This window comes from Amborella trichopoda, chromosome 1 (genome assembly GCF_054954075.1).
Source record: "Amborella trichopoda isolate Santa Cruz 75 chromosome 1, AtrichopodaSantaCruz75HAP2 v2.0, whole genome shotgun sequence".
In the NCBI taxonomy this organism is placed as follows: Eukaryota; Viridiplantae; Streptophyta; class Magnoliopsida; order Amborellales; family Amborellaceae; genus Amborella; species Amborella trichopoda.
Window position 1 is genome coordinate 9,407,978 of NC_142336.1, and position 25,939 is coordinate 9,433,916.

General features: G+C 31.7%; 1 protein-coding gene across 3 annotated transcripts in view; it reads right to left on the reverse strand.

Moving 5' to 3' along the window:
• Positions 1 to 25,939, reverse strand: part of LOC18442803 (serine carboxypeptidase II-3) — a 33,792-nt gene that overhangs the window by 933 nt on the left and 6,920 nt on the right. Inside the window, exons 2-7 of one of the 3 annotated variants that reach the window (XR_016044867.1) lie at positions 14,328 to 14,435; positions 10,352 to 10,626; positions 10,031 to 10,151; positions 9,498 to 9,610; positions 6,763 to 6,855; positions 5,803 to 5,908 (exon numbers count right to left, since the gene is read on the reverse strand). Coding sequence is in view for 2 of the 3 variants with exons in the window: in XM_088852419.1 (XP_088708545.1) it covers positions 5,803 to 5,908; positions 6,763 to 6,855; positions 9,498 to 9,610; positions 10,031 to 10,279; positions 10,352 to 10,626; positions 14,328 to 14,435 (944 nt within the window). In the remaining variant the exon portion in view is untranslated. Of the gene's footprint in view, positions 1 to 5,802; positions 5,909 to 6,762; positions 6,856 to 9,497; positions 9,611 to 10,030; positions 10,280 to 10,351; positions 10,627 to 14,327; positions 14,436 to 25,939 lie in introns of all 3 variants that reach the window. The other 2 variants (XM_088852419.1, XM_088852423.1) reach the window with 2 other exon arrangements.

The window sequence follows — 25,939 nt, forward strand, 5'->3', positions numbered from 1 at the left end:
ATTTTCGCCTATAGGTATTTGGAAGACTTATATATATATATATATATATATATATATATATATATATATATATATATATATATATATATACACTCCAAATTTCATATCAACTTGATTCGTATAAAAAAAATAAAAAATGAAACACTACCGAACAATCGTGACCGTGAGATGAAATTTGGAAGGTGATGAAGGTAGACGAAATCACTGTTCATTTTTACCTATAGGTGTTTTGTAGTATCTTCCTATATATATATGGGCAATGATTTCATGCAACGGTTGTATAGTAATATGATGTAACAACCTTTAAAAACCATGTTATGGCCATTTGTTTGATCCAAAATTCGAAATATGCATTTTTTTCATTTTAATGAAAAGTTACAAAAAAGAAAAATTTGAAAACACAACCTCAGAAATAGTTTTTTGGCCCAATCAACCTAGGCCTTAGAATGATTTTTTCTTTTTCAATTTTTTTTGGCTTTATTATCATTAAATGAACAATGTTAAAAAAGAGAAAAATGATTTTGAGTTTGTAAAGGCTAAGACCTTGAAATTCACCAAATAAATGGTCTAGATTTGTTTTTGGAAGGCAAGTATTTTGACCATATCTAAGATTCAAATTGAACTTTTTTTTTTTTGGGATTGATTATTGAGATGAAGAGAGTGTGTGTGCAAAATTTTGGGTCATACAAAAATATATATATATATATATATATATATATATATATATATATATATATATATATATATATATATATATATATATATATATATATATATATATATAGGCCAGTGATTTCATGCAACGGTTGTATCATAGTATCATGCAACGAGACTTCTAGAAAACCACGTTTTGTTCATCTAATGATAATAAAGCCATCCAAAAAAAAATTGAAGATGAAAAGTCATTCTAAGGCCTAGATCTAAGCATCTCACCAAAATGAACGGCCTATGTTAATTGGGCCAAAAACACTATTTTTTTAGTTGTGTTTTCAAATTTTTCTTTTTTATAACTACTCATTAGAATGAAAAGAGTGTATATTTAAAAATTTGGATCAAACAAATAGCCATAACATGGTTTTTAAAGGTTGTTGCATCATATTACTATACAACTGTTGCATGAAATCATTGCCTATATATGTATATATATATATATATATATATATATATATAGAAAAAGCTAGGATTAGCCCACTAGCTCATATGAACATTTGAGCTCAACGGCCCAGATCAAGTTGGGTCGATCTAAAGGTCACAAATGTTCATAAGTATTTGGATTTTTATTTTTTTCTTATAAATCCAAATCACTTGAAATTTTAGGCGTGTGTTTTTCTCACCATGGCGCACCTAATTAAAATATAAAAAAAATTATTCTTAAAAAGTAAGATGATCAAAATACCCCTGAAACATTTTACGGGGATTTTGGTAAGTTATTTCATATAAAATATTTTTTTGATAGTTTGCAAAGATTCAAATATTTTTGATGAACACACCTCTAAAATTTCAAGTGATTTGGATTTGTAAAAAAAAATTAAAATTAAAATATTGACAGACATCTGTGACCATCAGATCGGCCCAAATCCAATTTGGGCCATTGGGCTCATATGAACTTATATGTTCATATGAGCTAGTGGGCTAATTCCATCTTTTCCCATCTATATATATATATATATATATATATATCATTAAAAGATCCAAATATTCTTAAGGTATTAATCCTAAACCTAAAAACCCAAGGTTTCGATATGATCCCAGGATCTCAGAATTTAGCCATAGTATATAGAATATATTACAAGGTTATGACCACATTATGCCCCAATGTGTTACAACATGATACAAGAGGAAAAACAGTATTTTTCCAAACCAATATTGAAAAATCTAATACTATTATACCAAAAACCATAGAATCGTCAGAAATTACCCTACCTGAATCATGGTCAATATATAATGAAAATCATCAATATTAAGCCCCAATAATAAATAATATTCCAGAAAGAATTTTAGAAAATCCAAATGGTAAAATAGAAATTCAATTTACCAACAATAGAAGATATAACGGTAAAGATGATTCTGAACTAAAATTATGCACTAAACCTATAATAGAATTACTAAGAAGATCTACTTCTTCTATAAATCCAAAATTAGAAAGTTTATATAGGACAAGAGAAAACGTTGTTATCCCACAATATAGGTCAGTACAAAAATTTGATCCATAAATAACTGACTCAGAAATGGATTTTCAAGTCTTAACTCTTCAAGAAGAAAAACGACTTAGTAAACAATTTATAGAACAAGATTACTTATCTGAAGAAAATAAGGAAATAAGAACTTGGTATAAAAAATATTTTCAACCTAGATTAGTAGAGTTATTTCATATAAAGTACAATAAGGCACGAAAAAGAGAACGATATAATAAAGGATTTTTTGTATGGTTAAAAAAAATATGTAGAGAAAGAAAAATACATATTCCTAATTTTGAAATAAATACAATACAAAGTCAATATACTTCATACGAAACAACCGATGAAAATACAATGACAGGTATTCACCCTCCTGAGAAAAGTGTTGTTATAAAAGGATCAAAACCAGAATTAAAATTAGAAACAAAAGCTACACCATATAAAATGACTATAGGAGAAATAGTACATAAAGCTGAATTAATTCCACATGTAATAGAACAAAATAACTATACAAATTTATATATGTAATCTTTAGGAAGACAGACATCCAGAATTGAAAATATGCTAAAACCTATACCTATAAAAGAAACCAAAAATGTTTTATTTAAACCACCTCCATCACTTGGTAAATTGAATTTCTATTTTACCATTTGGATTTTCTAAAATTCTTTCTGGAATATTATTTATTATTGGGGTTTGGTATTGATGATTTTCATTATATATTGACCATGATTCAGGTAGGGTAATTTCTGACCATTCTATGGTTTTTGGTATAATAGTATTAGATTTTTCAATATTGGTTTGGAAAAATACTGTTTTTCCTCTTGTATCATGTAGTAACACATTGGGGCATAATGTGGTCATAACCTTGTAATATATTCTATATACTATGGCTAAATTTTGATATCTTGGGATCATATTGAAACCTTAGGTTTTTAGTTTTAGGGTTAATACCTTAAGAATATTTGGATCTTTTAATGATATAGAATAATTTGGGAAGCAATTAAAGTATACTGGACCACTACATAGACTAGATTCTACCATGCCTAATAATGAATCATTAAACTTATTATGTCTTGGATTCTTGTAAGATTATTGTATCTATTTTCTTTTTTACTATACATTGGCTTTTATAATGGCCAACTTTTCTGCACTTTATGATATTTGTATTTTGGAGAGAATCTTTTTATAAATTTTTCTTTTTATGTTTTTTATAAGATTTCTTTTCTTTTCCTTCTCACTTATATCTTTTCTTTTTATGAAATTTATCTTTAGATTTCTCTATATGATATCCGAATTGTTCACAGAAGTCTCCTAATTTTTTTTTACCAGTCATTTTCTGTTTATCTAATTGTTTCTTTAATTTCATGTCTGTACATAGGGCTAATCCTTCTACACATATTTCGGCAGATAATTCTCCTAATGTATAAATAGAATATGGTATTATTCTTCTATTTTTATTTTTTAATCGAGTTTTTACCTTTTATGCAAATAGATATGGTAATCCAGCAATAAATTTTTCTTTCCAATGGTCCTGCTGGCTATCTTCTCTACTCAATAGTCTGGAAAAGAAAACATCTTTGTACCATTTATAATGAGATAGGGTTGGAGAACATCTTGATTATTTTCATTTTTAACAGTCCATTGGCGAGTATTATTTAAAATTTGTTGTTTTGGATTTTCAGGTAAATGGAAATCCCACCAACCTCGAAGCCATCTTGTGAATAATGAGATAGGGTTGGACATCTTAAATTAGATAACAAATGTAGCTATTCTTAAGATGTCCAACCCTATCTCATTATAAAGGGTACAAAGATGTTATGTATTGTATTTATTTCAAAATTAAGAATATGTATTTTTCTTTCTCTACATATTTCTTTTAACCATACAAAAAATCCTTTATTATATCGTTCTCTTTTTCGTGCCTTATTGTACTTTATATGAAATAATTCTACTAATCTAGGTTGAAAATGTTTTTTATACCAAGTTCTTATTTCCTTATTTTCTTCAGATAAGTAATCTTGTTCTATAAATTGTTTACTAAGTCGTTTTTCTTCTTGAAGAGTTAAGACTTGAAAATCTATTTTTGAGTCAGTTATTTTTTGTTCAAAATTTTGTACTGACCTATATTGTGGGATAACAACGTTTTCTCTTGTCCTATATAAACTTTCTAATTTTGGATTTATAGAAGAAGTAGAACTTCTTGGTAATTCTATTATAGGTTTAGTGGATGATTTTAGTTCAGAATCATCTTTACTGTTATATCTTCTATTGTTGGTAAATTGAATTTCTATTTTACCATTTGGATTTTCTAAAATTCTTTCTGGAATATATATATATGGGAAAAGATGGGATTAGCCCACTAGCACATAAGAACATATGAGTCCAACGTTTCAGATTGAATTTGGGCCGATCTGACGATCACTAATATCCGGTAGTGTTTGAATTTAAGTTTTTTTTTTTTATAAATCCAAATCACTTGAGATTTTAGGTGTGTGTTCATCAAAAATAGGTGAATCTTCAAACAATATCAAAACAATATTTTACATTAAATAAATTGATCAAAATACGGTATTTTGGTTATTTTTTTCACAAATAATATTTTTTTTTTTTTTTTTATTAGGTGCACCTTGATGAGAAGAACATATACCTAAAATTTTAAGCGACTTCTATATGTAGAAAAATAAATAAAATTCCATCACTACCGGACACCTGTAATCGTCAGATTGGCTCAGATTCAATATGGGCCGTTGCGCTCATATGTTCATATGAGCTAGTGGGCTAATATATATATATATGAAAATATCCTGTCAGCCCCCGGGCTGATAGCTATAGTGTCAGCCAATGGCCCATATTGAATCTAAGCCAATTTAATGATCATGACATTATTTAGTATTTGAATTTTTATTTTTTTGTTACAAATCCAAATCACTTGAAATTTGGAGCGCCTAATCTTAAAAAATATAAGAATCTAATAAAAATATAAAAAAAATAATTCATAATATAAATTGACAAAAATACCCCCGAATATTTTTGGGGTATTTTGGTCAATTTATATTTTTTCGAAATTTTTTTTTTATATTTTTATTACATGTACCTTGATGAGAAGAATGAATATCTAAAATATTAAGATATTTAATTTTTTAGAAAAATAAATAAAAATTCAAATACCAAATGAGATTGTAACTGTCAGATCAACCCAGATTGAATCTGGGCCATTGGCTGACACTGTAGCAGTTAGCCTGTGGGCTAATAGAATCCACTTCCTATTTTAATTTTAAATATTTTTTCTATAAATCGGATTAAGATGAAATTTTGGATGTATATACCAGACAATATTGCACACATAGAAATATAATTTAAAATGGCCAAATTACCCCCACTATTTTTCAGGGGCATTTCAAAGAAAGATCTCTTTCTCTCTTACTATATATATATATATATTTATTTATTTATTTATTTATTAAAAATAAGGTAGAATAGAACTCAAGAGAGAGTAGAACTCAAGAGGTGATGTTGTAGCACCTCCCCACCCACACCACCTAGGCCTTGTGTCCATTCTTAATCCTCTCTTTTTATCTCTTTTATGCAACAAAATCATAAAAAGAATGTAGTTCACTTTTACCTCGCCTTCGTTGTACCATGGGAGCCAACGAGTTTGAACATCCAGGTTAAGCTTTTTTGTTGCCTTTCTTGTACCTGTCACTGGAACTCTAGCATCCACGTCTCCACTGCATACACATAAAAAATGGTTAATATTTAGAAGAATGAAAAAACTTCTTAAAAATTCTTCTTTCAGGTAAATCTGTAGGAATTAAGGCCCCCCACCTATTTCCACCAAATAGAAAATAGAAAATTTTCCACCTAATCTTAATTATCTTCCTTGGTTAGAATATGCATGAACAATGGTCAGATCAAGATTTATTCTAGAGAAACACTGTGTAGTTTTAACAAACGACTACATGCTTATGAACAATTTAATTTTTTATTTTATTTTTATTTGTTTCAGTGCATGATGCTTTCTCTCAAAGATAATTACAACTGCAAATTATTTAGAGAGAGAGAGGGGGGCAAACCGTAGCTACAACTATCAATTATTTAGCACAAAAAAATATAAGAATATTATATTTGAGAATTTTAAGAATTTACCTAGACATTTTATTAAGTTTGGATGGATCAATCATGATTAAATATATTTTTATAATATACCCTTCATTGAACACTGCAGAGAGACATTTAGTCCACTACATATTGAAAACTTTTTGTTTGAAAAATGCAGCAAAACAATTACTAGAGCTGATAAAACAAAGTACTATAGATGAGACTAATCCTACCAAACTTGCCCAAAGGATTTGAAAATGATGAAAGAAGAATATATAAGATTTTAAGCTGCTTTGTGTGCTAAGGATTCTATAAAATTCCTGCTGGAATTAAGTGTTTAAGAGCTTATAAGACTCTTTACTTTTTTAAAAAAATTGTTAATTCATTGAATCGAAATGTATAGGATTTACCGTATCAGAAGCGTGGCTGTTGACTAGCAAAACATTTATCTTTCACGTAGTGCTTATTTCAAGTTGCAAATTACCTGTATAGCATCACTCGGATGCCATTCGCTGTGAGATTCTTTATTAGGGGAAGTACAGTAAGTGGTGCATCCTTCCAATACAGATTCATCCCACTACCAAGACAGAAGAAACTGTAATTAATAATACAGATAAGAAAAAGTATACTATGTTTGATGATACAATTAAGGAAAATTATGTTACGCTCACGTTTTACTTCCAAACATCATGCTAACAGTCTGTAAACCATCCAATGTCAGCATTGGGCACTAAAGTCCATCCTTACTACTCCCGTTGAGGAACTAGTAGCATATTGTTTTTGCTACTCACCTTAGAACACATGAATTTCTATTTTGTATGGTTGATGTTGAGGGCAAAAACTTGTTTGGAAATGGCAAATTTCTGAATATGCATGAGAAAAGGTCTGCCACATTTCAGTAAGGAGTATTCAGCATACTATGCTCACATGTTGCAAGATGAAAGGTAGAAGAACCAGTAATGTATCTACTGTTCATTTGGAAAAACAGACACTAAAGATCAATGGTGCACATTGCGCAAACTTGACAGAGTTTGGATAAATCCATATCCCTGCACATTTTTGACATATGACAAAAACAAAGACTTTTAACAAATTTCTAAGTAAATGGACTACTCAAAAAACTGAAAATAAAAAACCTATAATTGTATCCCAAAGGATCCTGTCTTAATAAAGTGGACTGAGTCAATTAGTAAATTAAATAGGGTCTTCGGAAAATATGCCATGCACTAATAGTAGGTGATTATAACCACCCATTTTTTTTGGGTAGTTCAGTAGTAGAAATTGAACTTGAGATGTAGCACAGTTAAATGTCATCTGCTAACCCACTCAAGCTAAAATGGAAAGGGAAATGATCCTGTGGAAAAATTCCTAAGGAAGCAATATAGTTATTAAATGTTAACCTATGAATTTTAAGGTATTTTTCATAGAGGGTCATTATCCAAATACAGTGACTCACAAATATTTGTGGATAAAACAATTAAACAGTAATCACTTACATAAAATAAAGTGTCAAAAGGACTGTGTTCATGCTTCATGTACATGCACGTACACACACGTATGTGATAATGCTATCTTAGGAAAAATTGTGGGAGTAGAGCTCTATTTTGCTTTATTTTTTTTTGTTGATTTCTCTTCTGTTTGCACATTACCAGCAACCCATCCAGTAAGGGTTTAACACAACTATTTATAGCAATTTCTTGATAATCATTAATATCATCTGAACTTTTTCCCAACTAACAAAGGTTGGCTACATGAATCATAATATGTCATTTGCTCTATTAAAGGTCATACATTTATTAAAGTCATAATCCTCATATCTTTTGTCACTATTTTCAACTGTGCCCTTTTGGGCCAATCCCTTGCCTTTTTATAGCATTCTACTTGAACTTATTCATGCCTCCTAATAGTTATTGTACTGGATCTGCGCTGTACATGGCCAGCCCATTAAAATCTACTTTCTGTCATCTTATCGTTTGTTGGTACCTCACCTAAATTCTCGGAAATATATTCATTTTGTATTCTATCATTTCTTATCTTACCAGTCATCCATCTAAATATTCTCATCAGCTACACTCATTCTATGAATCTATTGTTTCTTGACCACTCAATATTCCACTCCATAAAACAAAGTTGGTCTCATAGTTGTCCTATGAACTTGCTCTTCATCTTCATTGATATGAAGCGATCACATAAAACTCCTTAATATTTATACCAATTCCTCTATGACAATCAGTGTGGCACTCACTACGTGCTTGGCACATAACACGTTAGGTTATTTTGATAAAGTTTTTATTTTCTCTGTTTATCTAATCATTATAAAAAGGTTGCAATTTTTTTTTTGACAATATTCCATAGTTTTATTGCTCAAAAGAACTTTCCTCTTCGCATAAGAATCAACAACATCATTAGCCTCTTGAAGGACTTGTCAAAAAGAAATACACAATCCTTCCCCCATATCCATAGCTTCCGACCAAATATGATCTCAAACGTCATGGTGGCCTCTAACCTTATTACCATAACATTAAAAGAATCTCCTTCAATAGCACAAGGATGCTGAATGTTCTTCTTCTTTAAAAATTTTAATCCTTGAAGAACTGCTAACATCTCTGCCTTATTAGTTGTGTTCTCACCATACGGTCCAGCAAAACAAAATAGGATAAGACCAACCTTAGACTATCAAATTAAGGCGCACTTCCAAATTTTAGCCTAACGTGTAATTTTGGTGTCAAAAGTTTTCAAGATGGCTTAAGAGTCCATTATATGTCTAATTATAAAATTTTAAACTTTAAAAATGATTCAAATCAAGTGGATCATAAACACATGAAAATCTTGAAAATGGATGGTCCAAATAATATTGTAAGATGAACTATTTTTAGGACTCAAAATCTCTTTCTTTCCTATATGCATCCATCTTGACCTCGAGAAGAGATATTAAAGGGCTTTCCAACATCAAAACAACCTTTTTCGATGGATTTTTTATGTGTACCTTAATTCTACATTTTATAGTTGCAACCTTAAATTAAAATTTTCCTTAAAAATGGTATCTATAGGTGATTTTGACCAGTGTTGGATATCCTTGCATAATCGTTAGTTTTAAAAGCTGTGGTCCACAATAATACAACTTAGCATTAGTGTGAATATCAAGAACTTTCCTTTATAATTTGCTTCTTTAATATAAAGAAGTACAAAAAAATAAAGGGGAAAAAAAAAAACTCATACTTGCATGCAAACCACGGATTCTCTAGCCCAGTAACGTTAGCATGGAGTGCCTTTTGGACTTGGGGAAGATTTAGATACATTTCCACGTAGTCATCTGTGCAAGGATCATATTCCTGCATACAACCAGCCATTTATTAGTAGAGACCAAAAGAATCATGTATTTAAGGTGTCCAGTACTTTGGTTTAATAGGGACACACAATTATAACCTATTGAATGAAATATAATATTTTATAGAATGTATAAAATAAAATATTTACTAATTATCAACTGACAATTGGATGGGGAATTTATATAATATAATTAGGCATCCTCACGCGTCGCTATATGTCAAAGTGTCGATCCTTGACAACAACTAATAGAAATTGAGCGCCTCGCAATATTTAGTTGTCTTCTATATAGCCAGGTATCCTCAAATATTGAGTGTCCTCAAATATTGGCAACTGTCATAGTAATACTACTATAGGGACATCAACCCTACGTGAAAAAGGAAGTAATCACTAGGGGAAAAAAGAGAAGTGAGGAGAATTAATACCTGGTCACTAGCACAAGGCTTGTGTTTGTTGGTGGTGTTGCAGATAGGGGCATAGATGTTGTACATGTCAATGGAAGAAATGTCCAATTGAGAGAGGGTATCAGAGCATGGTATGGATTGCCTGTTAAGTGAGAAATTGCAATATCTATTGATGGCGTTGATGATCTCGTCTGGGAGGATCGCATGGGTCCACAAGTACTCATAAAATTCTAGTGTGTCAATCGCAACGTCAATCCACGGGTTACCAATCTGCAATTACTTATACACAACTCAGTCTTTGTGTATGTGTGTGAAAAATCAAATACAGAAATTGGAGCTCACCGCGATGCCTTTGAGATTTATGATGGTTTTTGTGGCCATCTGATTGTGCCAAAGGACTTGATATGCGAGCTGTGGAACATAGTGACCTGCGTAGCTCTCTCCTGAGATGTAGAAATCGCTGTTCTTGTATTCTGGGAATCGCTCGAACCAGTTGATCAGGAAAGTGTAAGCATCAGATGCTGTTCTCTTATCGCCGCTAAGATCATAGTCGGAGCTGGTGTTGGAATAAGAGAAGCCAACGCCAGCAGGAGATTCCAAGAACAACAAATTTGCCACTGCACCCATGTACTTACAGCTTCAAATGTAGATTACATGAACTTCTAATCTTATTTTTAATTAAATTTGCATGGGGGTAGTTTGACACATATTTGGCATGTCTCTGTTTAAAACATGATTTTCAAAAAATCGCTGATTTCTTAAAATCCATTAAGAACTCCAAGTTTTTCAAAAAATATTAAAAAATCGACCTTTTTTCAAAAGAAACCTTTTGAAAAAGACTTTTTCCCTATAACTTTATTTCTTCGTTACTTGAATATTAATGAATTTTGGTTTAAAGATAATTACATTAACAATGGGATAAATTAAAAATCTTAATTTAACTTAAGATTCCATAAAAAAAAATATTATCAATGAGTTCCCTTAAAAAAGTATACGAAAAAATACAAGGAATATATTCCCAAAAAAAAGGTAATCAAAATAATCGTATATCTAAAAATAATAAATAGAATTAGAAGAAGAGTTTAACCCACTAATTTTTTTTTTCTCTCTCTCTCTGTTGAAAACCATAACATCTCTACAAAGAGCAAGATAGAGATTCAATGATATGGAATATTTCGGTCGCTAGGAATTAAGTGCGCGATTTGAATTTGTTTAAACATTTTGTTGCGTTGTTTTTATGCATAGAGAAGTTTGATTAATTTTATATTTCATTAATTAGTTTTCATTTCATTGACATATACAACATAGCATTTCGGATGTACCACTATTTAACATATTTGAGTCTTTACCTTGGTTCGTAATTCTTGTTATTTGCTAATTTTTTCTTGTATTTAGTATTGGTGGTGTTGTTTCATTGAATACTCTCAATAAATTTACGATATGTTTTATGTCGTAACAGCAAAGTAAACATTGTTGCTGGATTTATTAAAAGTTTCAACAAAAAATATTCAAGTATTACTCTGATGACTCCAGAAAAGCTATAAAATTATTGTTTAATAGCTTTAATATATCTATACAATAGCTGCAAAGTATAATCCTATATTTTGTTATTTTTACATATACTATTTTTTTACTCTATTATTTTTTAACCAAATTTGAAATATCATGATTTTATAATTTATCTTATTTTTTTGGTGATCTATAATTTTTACCCTATTTTTTCCGCCAACTTTTTGAAATAAAACTGATTTGCGGTTTGACTTGACCATTTGAATTAAAACTATAGGAAATAGTACCAAACATAAATGATTGACGCACATTTCAATCGTCTCACATGCAACGTTTATAAAATCGTGCTCCCGCCAAAACTCTACATGAGCTTGGAGCGAGTTGACAAATTTGGAGTGGACTCATTTAGTTCCCTAAGTCGACCCAAATGCACACAAAAAGGGGAAACTTTATTGAAAATAAAAATAAAAATATAATAAGGGTGAGGTTTGTATAGAGACTAGGCTCTAAACAATCAAATTAGAGCCTACCTTCAAATAGTGTCGAGAAATGTGGTTTCAATACTAGAAATCTTTGTGATGGTCTTAAAATATATTTTCATCTTTATTTATAAAGTTTAAAGCTTCATAAATAGTGTAGATATCTATGAAACTCTTGAAACTAGACAGTCCAAAAATACGTTACAAAATACACTATTTTCAAAACTTGAAATCCATTTTTTTTAGTCTCCTCCAATACCTCAAAATTTTATACTGCAGTTACCAAACCTTCTAGTTTGCTAATCAAACTTCTTCCCATTTTTTAACTCGTATCCTACAGATTTTGAATTTAATTTCATAAATTTATTTCTTATTTGAAATTATATAGAGAGACATTTGAAAGACTTCTATAATAAATAAATAAATAAAAATAAGACTTATCATAATAAAATCATGTTATTCCAATCATATTGTTCTAATGACTTATCATGTTGAAACCAATGTCAAGTTAGAAAACATATGATTGCATATAAGTGCCAAATGCACTTAAAATAAGTAGGAAGAAATAGTGACTTTAAAATGGTACAAGTTATTATTAAAAATCTTTTTGGAATGGTGATAATGTTATTATTAGAAATCTTTTTGGAATGGTGTGATGATTATTTTAATTCAATATTTTAGTGAAATTTTATGACAAAAAAGAAGGAAATGATAATTCTGCATTTTAGTGGAATTTTGTGATAAAAAAGAAAGAAATGATAGTTTATAGGCCTGTACTGGTAAAATGTGGGTAATGCATTTCCTATATTTCTTCCAGACATAGCCAAAAAATAACAATGTATTTCTCAGGTTGCATCGAAATACTACCCAAACAGTAACAATCCATTTACAAGTAATGTATTATACAGTAATGTTTACGTCAGTAATATATTTCACAGGCAATATATTTCCAGGTATCCAAATGAGCCCTTAGAGAAGGAAAAATTTATATAGAGCTGAGGCTCTAAACAATCAAATTTGAGCCTACCTAACCAATTTCATTAGAAGAGATTGTTTTGATGCCCAAATATCTTCAAATCGATGATCTCAACATCAAGATGCATGGGCATGAGAAAAAATGGATTTCAAGTTTTGAAAATAGTATATTTTGTAACGTATTTTTGGGCCATCAATCTTTAAGATTTTTATTTTTTTATAGATATGTCGATCTATACTATCTTTGAAGGTTTAAATTTTATAAATAAATATAAAAATATATTATTACAAAGATTTCCAATATTGAAACCATATTTCTTGACATTAGATACTTCAATGAAGACAAATGAGGAAAAAGGGGTAATATTTCTGCACCCCTTGTATTTCAAGAAAGGTGCCCAACTAGGTGAGTACTAATAGACACACCGAGTCCGTCCGAAACTCACCGAGTTATGATATATACTAATTTGAGTTACATCAGTAACTTTCCCGAGTTCGTCGTCAATGCAATAGCAATCCCCCCTTTACCAAGTTTTGGGTTTTGGTGTCTTATACATAGACTCTGTAGAAATGAAAAGCAATCCATGAAACAAAAAAAGAAGAAAAAAACACAAAAGAAATAGACAACCAACCACAACGCAAATATATACTTGGTTTGGCAACGTGCCTACGTCCATGGGAGATTAGAGTCTCTTTACTGACAATGGAGACTAGGGTTAACATTTTCTCTCTTCCTCACGGCTCTCTGTTTTTATCTAATTACAAAGGGATCTATGTTTTTCCCTTAACCCTTAACTTTGGATGAACCCCCAATCGTAACGATATATATCTAGATGGTACAAATTACCGAAATACCCTTGTACAAATATATATATATATCAAGTCTCAGATATATCTAATCTCATGTACGGATATATCCGAACCGTGACAGATATATTTCCTCAGAATACAAGACATCAATCTTCAACAAACTCTGCTGTTGATGTCATCATAGTGATTGTCCCAATTATTTTGACAAGTTCATATACTCATGTAAGATCAAAATTTACATTTGGTCTCTTGAGTAACAAACCTATCTAGAGTGTTTTTTCTCATAGTTCAAGGCATTGTATTATGGACTCTAGAAGTAAGATAGCTCTAAAAAACCTGCTTGTGTGCCTAAAAACATTACTAGATACGAAATTCCATGGTTCCAAGATAAACAAAATAATGCTATTTGCGAACAACATGCATCATTCATAGACGATCCGCACTTAAAATTGATAATTGTGAATTTCAAAGAAAGCCTTTTGAATGATTCTGAGATTATCAGGATTTATAGTTAATAGAAATTCAGAAAATAAGGTTAATTCTACCATTGTTCCAAGCATATTTGTTCCTGTAAAGAGTCGTGCCATTGCTGTGGACTCTGAAAGGTCCCAACTCTGCCATGGCTCCATATCCAAGAGACGAGCACCCTGGACCTGTTTAAAGGACAAGAAGAAGAATGTGGGTCAATATATTTGAACAAGGTTAACCAGGCACCGCTGGAGCGCACGCATTTAGGTTAACCATGCATAATTACTCAATTGATTTTCAAAAATTTTCTGGGAAATTCTTGGGTAAATTATATATAAAGTTTATTGTTTTGTGTTGAAGCTTTTACTAACATTAATTTTGAAGAAACCATCCACACCCTAGAGCCCGCTAGTGTAAAATCGAGTAATTCCAAACAGTTAGCCCTTTTACTGCCAACGGTACCAAATAGAAAATATCTTAATGAAAACATCTACACATCAATATGAAGCAGCATGGTTTTTTTTTCTTAATAACTGCTGAGTTCATTGATTGTTTGTATAATACAAGGTATTGCTTCACATGAAAATTCGCTTGATTAAAGAGGGTCCTAGGCCGGTTACATTCATCAATTTTTTTTTTTTTAGTAAATTAGTAGGGGAGAAAGACATTTTCATTAATACTTTAGAATAAAGAGATTAAAACTCATATCGTTACTTTAAAACCAGGCACCTGTGACAAATCATGAAGTAAAGTAAGAGAAATATGGTGGGTACCAAACTGTTTACACTCCGATCCGCACCGATCTCTAGGATGAGATCTGCTCAAATCTTAGCGAGACTAAGTTAAATTTGAAAAAACAATAGAAAGTGGGGCTGCTTGAATTATGGCCCCAAGAATGACACATAACAATTTGGATATGATTCTTTCTTAGGTCCACTGGCAGTGTTAGCTTCTAGATCTGTGTATTTGCAATAAAAACTATTTGAAACATTACAAACTAAGAAATAACAGAAAATACAGAAAATAAAGCTAAATTAAAGATTAAATTAGCTAAAATTAAATATGATTTGCGCCACCATCTCCTTTTGGATGTCTATGTTTGCTGGAATTGGTAGATCTAAGGTTATTTGACTTAAATCTAGGGTTCCTAAGGCAGGAGAAAAACTTGTGAATTTTAGGTAGCGTCTACATAAGTTTTTCTCATGGCACAAATTGAATCTAGGCCAATCCAAAAATCACGAGGTCATTTTGTGTTGTAATTTTGTTTTTTTTTAACAAATTCAATCCACTTGAAAGTTTGAGCGTTTTCTCTTGAAAATAGATGAACCTAATAAAAACATTAAAAAAAAGTAATTTGTCAAACAAATTAACCAAAATTACCCCTAATAGGGGTAGTTTAGTTAATTGAGTTTTGGATGAGGTTTCTATAGGGCCAAGGCTTTATGAAAACAAAATAAATCTTCATTTCAAATTCTAGTCTGAAAAGCACTTTCGCAAAGAAAACCTCCATTGTGGTTTTAAAATCAATTTCTAGCTCCAACAATAAAATTAGAAACTAAAAAATAATAGAATTCTTGCGGATCTGTAGACACTTATTTTTAGGAAAAAATGGATGGTCTAAATAATTTATTATAATATACAATATTTTTAAAGCTAGAAATCTGAATTTTTTCACAAGCATAATGTTCAAGTTGAGATGATCGACGTAAAGGTTTTTCAATAATTTAATTGTACTATTGGATGAGTTATGAGGTGAGGCTTTACTTATTGTAATGGGGCTTCAGTCCTATCAAACCATTTTCCTTTAGTTTTTGTGAATATGTTTTTTAATATTTTTATTGGATGAGTCTTGATGAGAAGAGTGGACGATCCAAATTTCAAGTAATTTAAATCTGTTAAAAAATAATTCAAATTTAAATATAAAATATGATTATGACTATTAGATTGGCCCAAAGTTAATATGGATTGTTAGGCTTATTGTCTTCCATCAACTAAGGACTGGCAATATCTTTTCCTTTAAATAATGGTTATTAAATTTTTAAAGATAGACTATTTATTAAATGACAGTAATAGGTGCGACCTTTGACCCTAATATAGAATCGGATGCAAGAATTCTGACGTTCAGAACGTAAGGGCTAAAAAATTTCAAATCACCTCTAATATATAATCTCCACTCAATCTTCCTTCCAAATGCATTTCTTTCAATATTGGCGTCAATATATATTGGAAAAGTATTTGGTGAGTCAGCCCACAAACCTCTTCTTCTGTGATCTCGTTCCAAAATCTATCTCAAAGATGTATTTTTTGTTATAAAATTTTAGGCTTCTCTACAACAATCATGTAAATTTGGGAAAAAAAAATTGCAAAAAATATAAAAGTAGCTTTTTTAATTCCTCTCTCTGTTGTCCACATTAATTTCAGTGGATATAATATTTTTTGACTTCCCGTAAGGTAATAGGTGAGTCGGCCAACTCACCCCATTTGTATTTTAATCTTACCGCAATCCGAGTATGTTTATTTTCTCTAAATAGTTGTTCGAGTAGAATCACGTTTTCGAGGACAACCCCTTAAAGCAATTGATATTGTTGCATCCACTCTTTGAAAAGCTTAGACTATCTCAATAAAAATTGATATTAAGAATAGTGATGAAACATATTTTAATGAGAATATATACTCATCAATATAAACAACATATAACGTTAATATATATATATATATAGAGAGAGAGAGAAATGCTAATGTAGGCCCACTAGGCTAATTGTTTTATATAAATCCAAATTATTTGAAATTTTGAACGAGTATTTTTTAAAATTATTATAATCAAATAAAAATATCAAAAAATATTTCATGAAAAATAAATTGATCAAAATTGTCTCGAAATATTGCAAAGGTATTTTGGTCAATTTATATTTTACAAAACAGTTTTTTAATATTTTTATTAGGTGCGCATCGATGAGAAGAATATACACCTAAAATTTCACATGATTTGGATTTGTAAAAAAAATTAAAATTAAAATACGAGATGATGTCGTATTCGTCATATCGGTCGAGATTCAATCTGGGCCGTTGAACCTATATATAGTTGTAAACTAGTCGACCTACGCTAGCATTTCCCATATATATATATATATATATATATAGGAAAATATTCCTGTTACCCCTTGGGCTAACAGGAAGATATGAGGCCAACTGCCCAGATTGAATTTGGGCAGATTTGACGATCACGAATCTCAATATATTTGAATTTTAATTTTTTTTTACAAGTTCAAATCATTTGAAATTTTAGGTGCCTGTTCATAAAAAATAGGCGAATCTTCGAAAACTATAAAAAAAAATATTTTATATGAAATAAAATGACCAAAATACTCCTATAAAGTTTCAAGGTATTTTGGTCAATTTATTTATGGATTATGTTTTTTATATTTTTATTAGGTGCGACTCGATGAGAAGTACACATGCCTAAAATTTTAAGTGATTTGGATTTGTAGAAAAAATTTTAAAATTCAAGTACGAAATGAGGTTGTGATTGTAAGATCGGCCGTTGCGCTCATATGTTCTTGTTAGCCTTTGGGCTAATGGTAGTATCTTCTATATATATATATATATATATATATATATATATATTAAGAGATGTATTTTTTTTAGAAAATTTCAGTTCATTAATTATTTATAAAATTCATTTTATTGCTTAACGTAATCCATACTAAAAACATGTAGAAGCCAAATGTAAGACCAACTATGCGTAGCAAATCTACAAGCTCATTGAATTGATGTCCAATATTAACACAAACTATATTCATTTGTTAAAAAATGCATGAACTGCTCTATGCACGAAAAATAACAACAGTGCATAGACATTTATAAACTATTCTTTATGTTGGATATTTGAATTCTTTATTTATTTTATTTACCATTTCTTACATTTGATTTTAAGATTAATATCTGGAATGTAAATATTGAGACCATTATTTTTTATACAATGATATCGTAATTATAATTGACTGTTAAAATTGAAATAGAATGATTGTGACCTCTTTGTACCAAAAAAGTAAATAATCTCGTAATATATAATCTCTTAGTTACTACAACCCTAAAATATATTTTTAATCTTATCATCTTTCTAGGTACAACGCACTTAAATTTCTGCCTAAACCATTTGAAAATTTTAATCATATTGCAACCCTCGCACTCCAACGAAAAATGAATTTTTCTGCAAACATTAAGCAAGCAAAACCTCGATAAATCTATAAGCACTTAACTTCATATATTAGATATTTAACCTGGATCGCCAAATTTAAATTTATTGGAATCTAATTCAATTTCATCATCAAATTTAAATTTTTATTAATTTAATTTGAATTAACTTAACAATGATTTAAATTTTTATAAATTAAATTTGAATTAACTCAACGATCGAGAAACCAAGTAAAGCATATCCAAATAAACCAATCATTACAATCAACTACCAATAGTATATTGATTATGATTTACAAATTTGCGGTCATCTCCAATATCTCAACCCCATAAATAAAAAAATCATATACTCTCAACCACATGAATGAAAAAATCATATACACATTATTATGAGCAACAATCATTAACTATTTATACAATATGATTTATTGGTTAATATTGCAATTCATATTAAAAACATGTAAATACAAAATGTATGACCTGTTAGCATATGGATATCTCGTTAGTATTGATGTACGTCCTTATAAATACATATCACTATGGATATGTATTTGTATGGGTATATATCTCTTAATTAGGTGTCTCTTTATTATAATAGGATTATTTAGTAATTATCTATAACCGTTGTTATTTATCTTTAATTGTTACTGGCCGTATATTTATATGGGGTTTTGTATATTCTTGATTAATAAATAAAGACAGTTCGTTTTGTATATTCTTGATTAATTAATAAAGACAGTTCTCTAATATATTCTAAGTTTCTAATATGGCATCAGAGCTGTAGTCTCTTCAACAGACCTCAGATCTGGGCTCGCCGACCTCAGATCTGAAGCCTCAGATCTGAGGTCGAGAAATTTCATTACCCTCTACAACTCTCTACCTCTGACGATGGCTCTGATTCTCTCTCTCTTCCGACCTCAGATATCTGATTCTCTCTCTCTTCCGACCTCAGATATCTGATTCTCTCTCTCTTCCGACCTCAGATATGAAGACGCAGAAGAAATCTGTCTTTTGGCTTCTTCTCCTTAAATGAAACCCTAACCTTTGTTTCTTGAATCTTATCAATCGGTATCTTTAGCTTCTTTCCTCTTCAATCAAGAAATAGTCAATCCTATGGTTTTCCCACGTGGCCAACAATCCTACAAGCAAATCAACGGAGTATGGGTGGGTGCTACTGCTATCCTAAAAGTGATGAAGTCACTAGTGGGGTACCAAGATGTTATTATTATCCATCTTCATAAGGCCATGATACATTGAATCTCCCCAAAGTACTGCTTCTGCATTTCATTTAGGGCTTTTGGTTGATACGATTTTGGATTCCACAATACCCGACACTTTCCAAGCACCTCCATCACCGTTGTCATATGATGAGCGTACAGAAACACACTTTGCTATTTTATCTCTCTATGTAAAAACTTTAGCTCTCCTCTTTATCCATAGTTGAATCAATTAACACTGTCAAAACTTCATCTCTTTTCTTCATCCATGGTTGAATCAATCAACACTCAGTTTAGTGAGAGAAACTCATAGACTAAAGAAGCACTGCCAAAGGCCTCCGAGTCATGTTTCAACTCTCTACCGAGTCTGTTTCGACTCTCTACCGAGTCTGTTGCGACTCTCTACCAAGTCTGTTTCGACTATCTACTAAGTCGTATTTCGACTCTTTGCAAAACAACCTTTGTCTCTGTTCTGGCTTGCGTTCTGGACTGCAAGTTGTTGAATCTGTCTCGGATTGCGAGTTGCTGAATCTGTCACGGATCTACCTCAAGTTCTGTTGGCTCCTCCAAATGCCATTCTATGCTTGTTGTTCAAGTGATCTATGCACGTGAAGACTTAAAGATCTAACTCATTCATTTTTGCAACATATTGTTCAAACTCCAATTGCTTGTGTCAAAGCATCTTGAGTTTGAGGGGAAGTGTTAGCGTATGGATATATTGTTAGTATTGATATACATCATTATGAATACATATCAGTATGGATATATATATGTATGGGTATATATCTCTTAATTTGGTGTCTCTTGACTATAATAAGATTAGTTAGTAATTATCCATAACCATTGGTATTTATCTTTAGTTATTACTAGTAGTATATTTATACAGGGTTTTGTATATTCTTGATTAATTAATAAAGAGAGTTCTCTACAACATAATAGAACCAACCATGCCCAACAACTCTTTTATCTTTCCAGATTTACCTCCCAAATTCATGAAAAAGAAGTGTAACTTCTTTGTATATATTTATGTATTTCCCTTCTATTGATACACAAAAAATACATTTGAAAATCACATCTTATCATGGTATCAGAGCACTGATGATCCACAGCCTATTCCATCCTATTAGCATAGTTTCTCTGTAACAACCTTAATTTTTAGAACCAAAAAAAAAAAAAAACTCTTTATAGTATGATGGTCCATATAGGCATTATGGTCCTTAGGGACCATCACTACTCTCATGCCCTTTTACCCTTCACCTTTTTCACAGCCTATTCCATCCTATTAGCATAGTTTCTCTGTAACAACCTTAATTTTTAGAACAAAAAAAAACAAAAAAAACTCTTTATAGTATGATGGTCCATATAGGCATTATGGTCCTTAGGGACCATCACTACTCTTATGCCCTTTTACCCTTCACCTTTTTCTTTCAATTGCCACGTCCTTTGGTGGACGTCGGTTTTAAACATTACACATTTGATGTTAGTACTACACCTCATGTATGAGGTGGAGTTTAATAAAGTAATATAATAATAAATTTTAAGGAGTTAAATAGAAAGAGGGTAAGGACTCTCCCCCTACAGAGCTTCCTTTCTTGCTCTCCCTCTTACAAACGTAGTGAACTCCTTCTCTCTCTAGTTGAATTTTATCGAAAGTTCCCTCTCAAATATTATAGGTAAGTGACTTCATTGTCTCGAAGAATAATCCGTTTTTTTTTATAAAGTGAAATGATTATTCTGTCTATTGTCATGAATTTTAGACACGGTAAATTTTATGCTTAAGAGACTTCATTTCCTTGAAAAATAATCTTTTTAGTAAAATTATGATATTTTATCTATTATTAGGAATTTTAAATGCTGTAAATTCTTAGAAATAAATTTATTTTTCCTGTCTATTGTTCAGAATTTTTTATACTATAAATTATTAGAAATAAATGTGATATTTCCACTTTTAGTAAAATTGTGAGATTTCCTCCTACTATTTTGAATATTTAGACATTGTAAAATTCATATGCAAATAATAGCCGCATTGTTTGAAAACCTGATATTTCTACACTTGATTGTAGTATTGCCTATGAAAGAATTATTTACAAATTGGCAACTCCATAAATTGTGATAATTGCGTATTTAATTTTGGATTCTCATAAAAGTTCATCTATTAATACTAGACGGTTGTCATGTTAGATTTCAAGAATGTCCTTCAGAACTGTTACCTTTCAAAAATTATTGCACAAAATGTTTAAATGGCTACTTAGAGATATTTCAATGGAAGTGATTGTTATTAAATTGCTTCAAGTGAATTCATGCTAAAGTTTTCAATGATACTTTACATATATGATATTGTTGCTTTCTGATAATTAAAGAGTTTTAGAGATAATTTGAGTATAAATAGACCTACAGGGATCATTATGACTTATTCGGTTATGTCGTTAGGGACTATTTGGACTCATCCAAGACGCCGGTGAGGTATGATCGGACCTACAAGGATTGTTAGGACCTATCTGGTTACGTCGGTAGGGACTATTTGGACTTATCCGGGACGCCGGTGAGGTATGTTTGGACCTGCAGGGATTGTTTAGACCTATCCGATAGGGGCTATTTAGACTCATCCGATACGCCGGTGAGGTTTGTTTGGACCCATCAGGGCGCTAGTGGGGTATATAGGTGACGTACTTGGGACGCTAGTAGGGTATTTTGTAAAATCCTTTGAATTATGCATCTCTGTTAAAATGTTTATATACATTTTCATCATTTGGATTATATTTATTGTGAAAGTGCAATTGTTATCTATAGCTGCTTTCGCTTAAAATTCTTCCTCGGGTTGTTTTTTTTTTACATACGTTCTTCAGAAAATGTTTATATCTTCCAATCATGATTATTTTTAGGACCATGATAATCACTTACTGAGTAGCCAAACTCACCAAACTATTACTGAGTAGCCAAACTCACCAAACTATGGTAAATATTTTTCACGGTAATTGCAGTCTCATAGTTAAATGCACATCAGGACCAGCTTGTGAAGAAGATGCAGTCGTGTCATAACTAAATTCTCCTTTGTAACTTTTGTTTAACTTGATCACTGTAAATGTTTTTTCTATCAACAGATGTATACCTAGCCTTCATGTTAATACCGGTTGTGAGCAAACTTTGTACAAATTTTAATTAATAGAAAATTTGTTTTGTTACAAGATATATTAATAGGAATTCGAATTTTTTTTTAGTATAAGAATAGTTTGTTGCACCTCGGGTATGTTAGAAATCTTGGGGTGTGACATTCTCGCTCTAGAAAATGTATCTTCAAAGCCAATCTTGTCAAAGCAAATTGTTCCATCCTATCACTCCCTTTCGAGTAATTAGGTACAACCAAGAGTTCCGAGCAAATAGAAACTCGCAAGCAAAATCTTCTCATTCGCAAGCAATTTATAGCATCATTTGCAAGTAATAGAAACAGGTTTTGATGCCAATTGTTTATTCTCTAAGCAAGTTGCTTTTCCTTTTCAAATTAATTCTATTATTGAGTATCTTCTCATTAGAAGCCCCTCTGTTCATCTTATCGACGGAATAAGTTGAAGCGAGAGTGCATATTTCTTGGGTGCAACGAAGAGTTTTGTGCATCTTATAGATTAAGTCACTACGTGAACGGTCGAGACTCTTGATCTAGTTGCATCTAGCAAGCCTAACAAGCACATCTTCTTCGCTATCTTTCTCTACTCTCCTTCCTCTTCAAGCGCAATGACAGGACCCACTCTCCCATTGGGTTCTTCTCATGAATCCCCACCACCTCCATCTTCTGAAATAGAGCTTTCTAATGGTCTTTTTGGAATCTCTGCAGATGCTTATGCATCTTCCCCATATTACATTCACTATTCGAATAGTCATGGGATTGTTCTTGTCTCCAAAGTTCTTATGGGCGACAACCTATTATAACTGGTCGTGTGATATGTGTATGGTTTTGAATGCCAAAACAAATTAGGTTTCATAAATGATTCTCTCCCTCGACCTAATGTAGATTCTTCTATGTGTAACCAATGGGATAGGGCCAATGATATGGTCATATCTTGGTTACTTAATGCTGTCTCTAGAGACATTTTTGACAGCATCAACAACGGTGTTTCAACACATGATGTTTAGGTTGATTGCGAGAAAGATTCTCTCAAAGCCAAGCATTGAGAATTTTTTAATTGACTCATTGCATTGCCAATCTGCAGCAAGACAATTCTTCAATTCTTACATACTTTAGTATGCTCAAATCCAACTGGGATGAACTTTCTTCTATCTCTTCTACTCCACCATGTTCCTGTGGCGCCTCCAAATCTCCAACTTATTTTGAGCACCAACAATGGTTGATGCAATTTCTTATGGGTCTCAACGACTCATACAGCTCGATTCGTAGCCAGATCTTTCTCATGGATCCTTTGTTGTCAGTAAACAAAGCTTATAATCTACTGCTGCAGGAGGAAAGGCACCGCACTCTGCATGTTCAACTAAAAACATTGGTTGAGACCTCTGCCATGGCTACTACTCACAAGAGCAGTCTTAGCCCTCAACCTTCTTCAACACAACAACAACAGTAAGGAGGAGGTTGCACTCATTGTTGGCGTGATAATCACCTATTCCAAAACTGCTGGTTACTCCATGGTTTTCCAAAACATAGAGGTAACAACCGACAACAATAACGAGTGGACGTCAACAACAACAGTAATATCCTCCTTTTCAGCCACAATGTCAGACTTTCGCGCTAGCTACAACTGCTCAAGCACATTCCAATGCGGGGCCCACTAGTCAACACGCCCATCTTTTACCTTGATGCCTCCTCCACTCAATCAATGCCTTTCACGCCTAAACAATACCACATACTTTTATCTCTAATTATCCTTAGTAGCTCCAATTTTGCAGCCAATCTTTCTGGTAAGCACCATTTTTCCTTTAATGTCTCTTCCCCTTTATTGGATTATCGATATTGGTGCTACTGACCACATGATTGGTGATCCTTCATTACAATCACAGTCTACCCCTCTTGCTTCATCTAAACTTGTTATTTTACTAAATAGACAGCACAATAACATTTCTCATGTTGGCTCATTACATCTGGCCCCTTCTTTGGCCTTACATGATGTTCTTTGTATTCCTTCATTCAAGAAAAATGTCTTATATGTGAGTCAACTCACAAAGAATCTCAACTATTCTATAACTTCTTTCCCTAACTCATGTGTCTTGCAGGACCTGTATATGAAGACGACGATTGGATTGGTTAAAGAACAAGGTGGATTATGCATCCTCCAATGACCACTCTTGCCTGCCGCCTTCACCACTCTTCCCCAACCATCGATTTGTGGTATTGGCGTTTAGGGCATATTTCCTCTTCTCGCCTTCATTATCTTGCATCTAGTTTTCCTTATATTTCAATTTCTAAGAATAAATTGAGTGATATATGTCCCCTTGTAAAGCAAACTAGACTACATTTTTCTTTAAGTAGCATTACTTCTAATGCTCCATTTTGTTTGATTCATGTAGACATTTGGGGAGGATATTATTTTCCTTCTTTTTGTGGTGAATGTTTTCTTACTATAGTCAATGATTACTCACGCGCTACTTGGACATATCTCATGCAACACAAATCTCAAGTTAATTTTTATTCAAAAATGTTTATTACTCTTATTAAAAATCAATTTCACTCCCAAATTCAAATTGTTCGTTCTGATAATGGGAGTGAATTTTTCTCCAAAAATATAAATCATTTCAACAAAATCAAGGAATTATACATCAACACAGTTGTATTGCTACACAACAATAAAATGGTGTAGTGGAACGTAAACATAATCACTTACTTGAAGTTGCATAAGCTTTACGGTTTCAGACAAATCTTTCCCTTGAATTTTGGGGAGACTATGTCCTCACAATTGCTTATATAATCAACATCATTCCTTCCCCTCTATTGCATAATCGGTCCCCTTATGAAATTTTATTCCATGCCAAACCCAACTATAATCTTCGTGTTTTCGGTTGCTTGTGCTTTGCATATAATATTCATCACCATGACAAATTTGATTACCGTGAGAAACTAAGTATTTTTATTAGTTATCCCTTTGTTCAAAAGGGCTATCAAATCTTTCAAAAGGGCCCCCAAGCCATAGGATTTTCCACGGGTGATGGCCCCTAAGCCATGATATATGTTGCACAGGACTTGCTGAGCAAGGGCATACTCACGCCCTCTGGCCATGTCACAGGCCACGTATAATACCCTTGGACGAATGTCGTCCCCCCAGCTAGGGAACACAAAT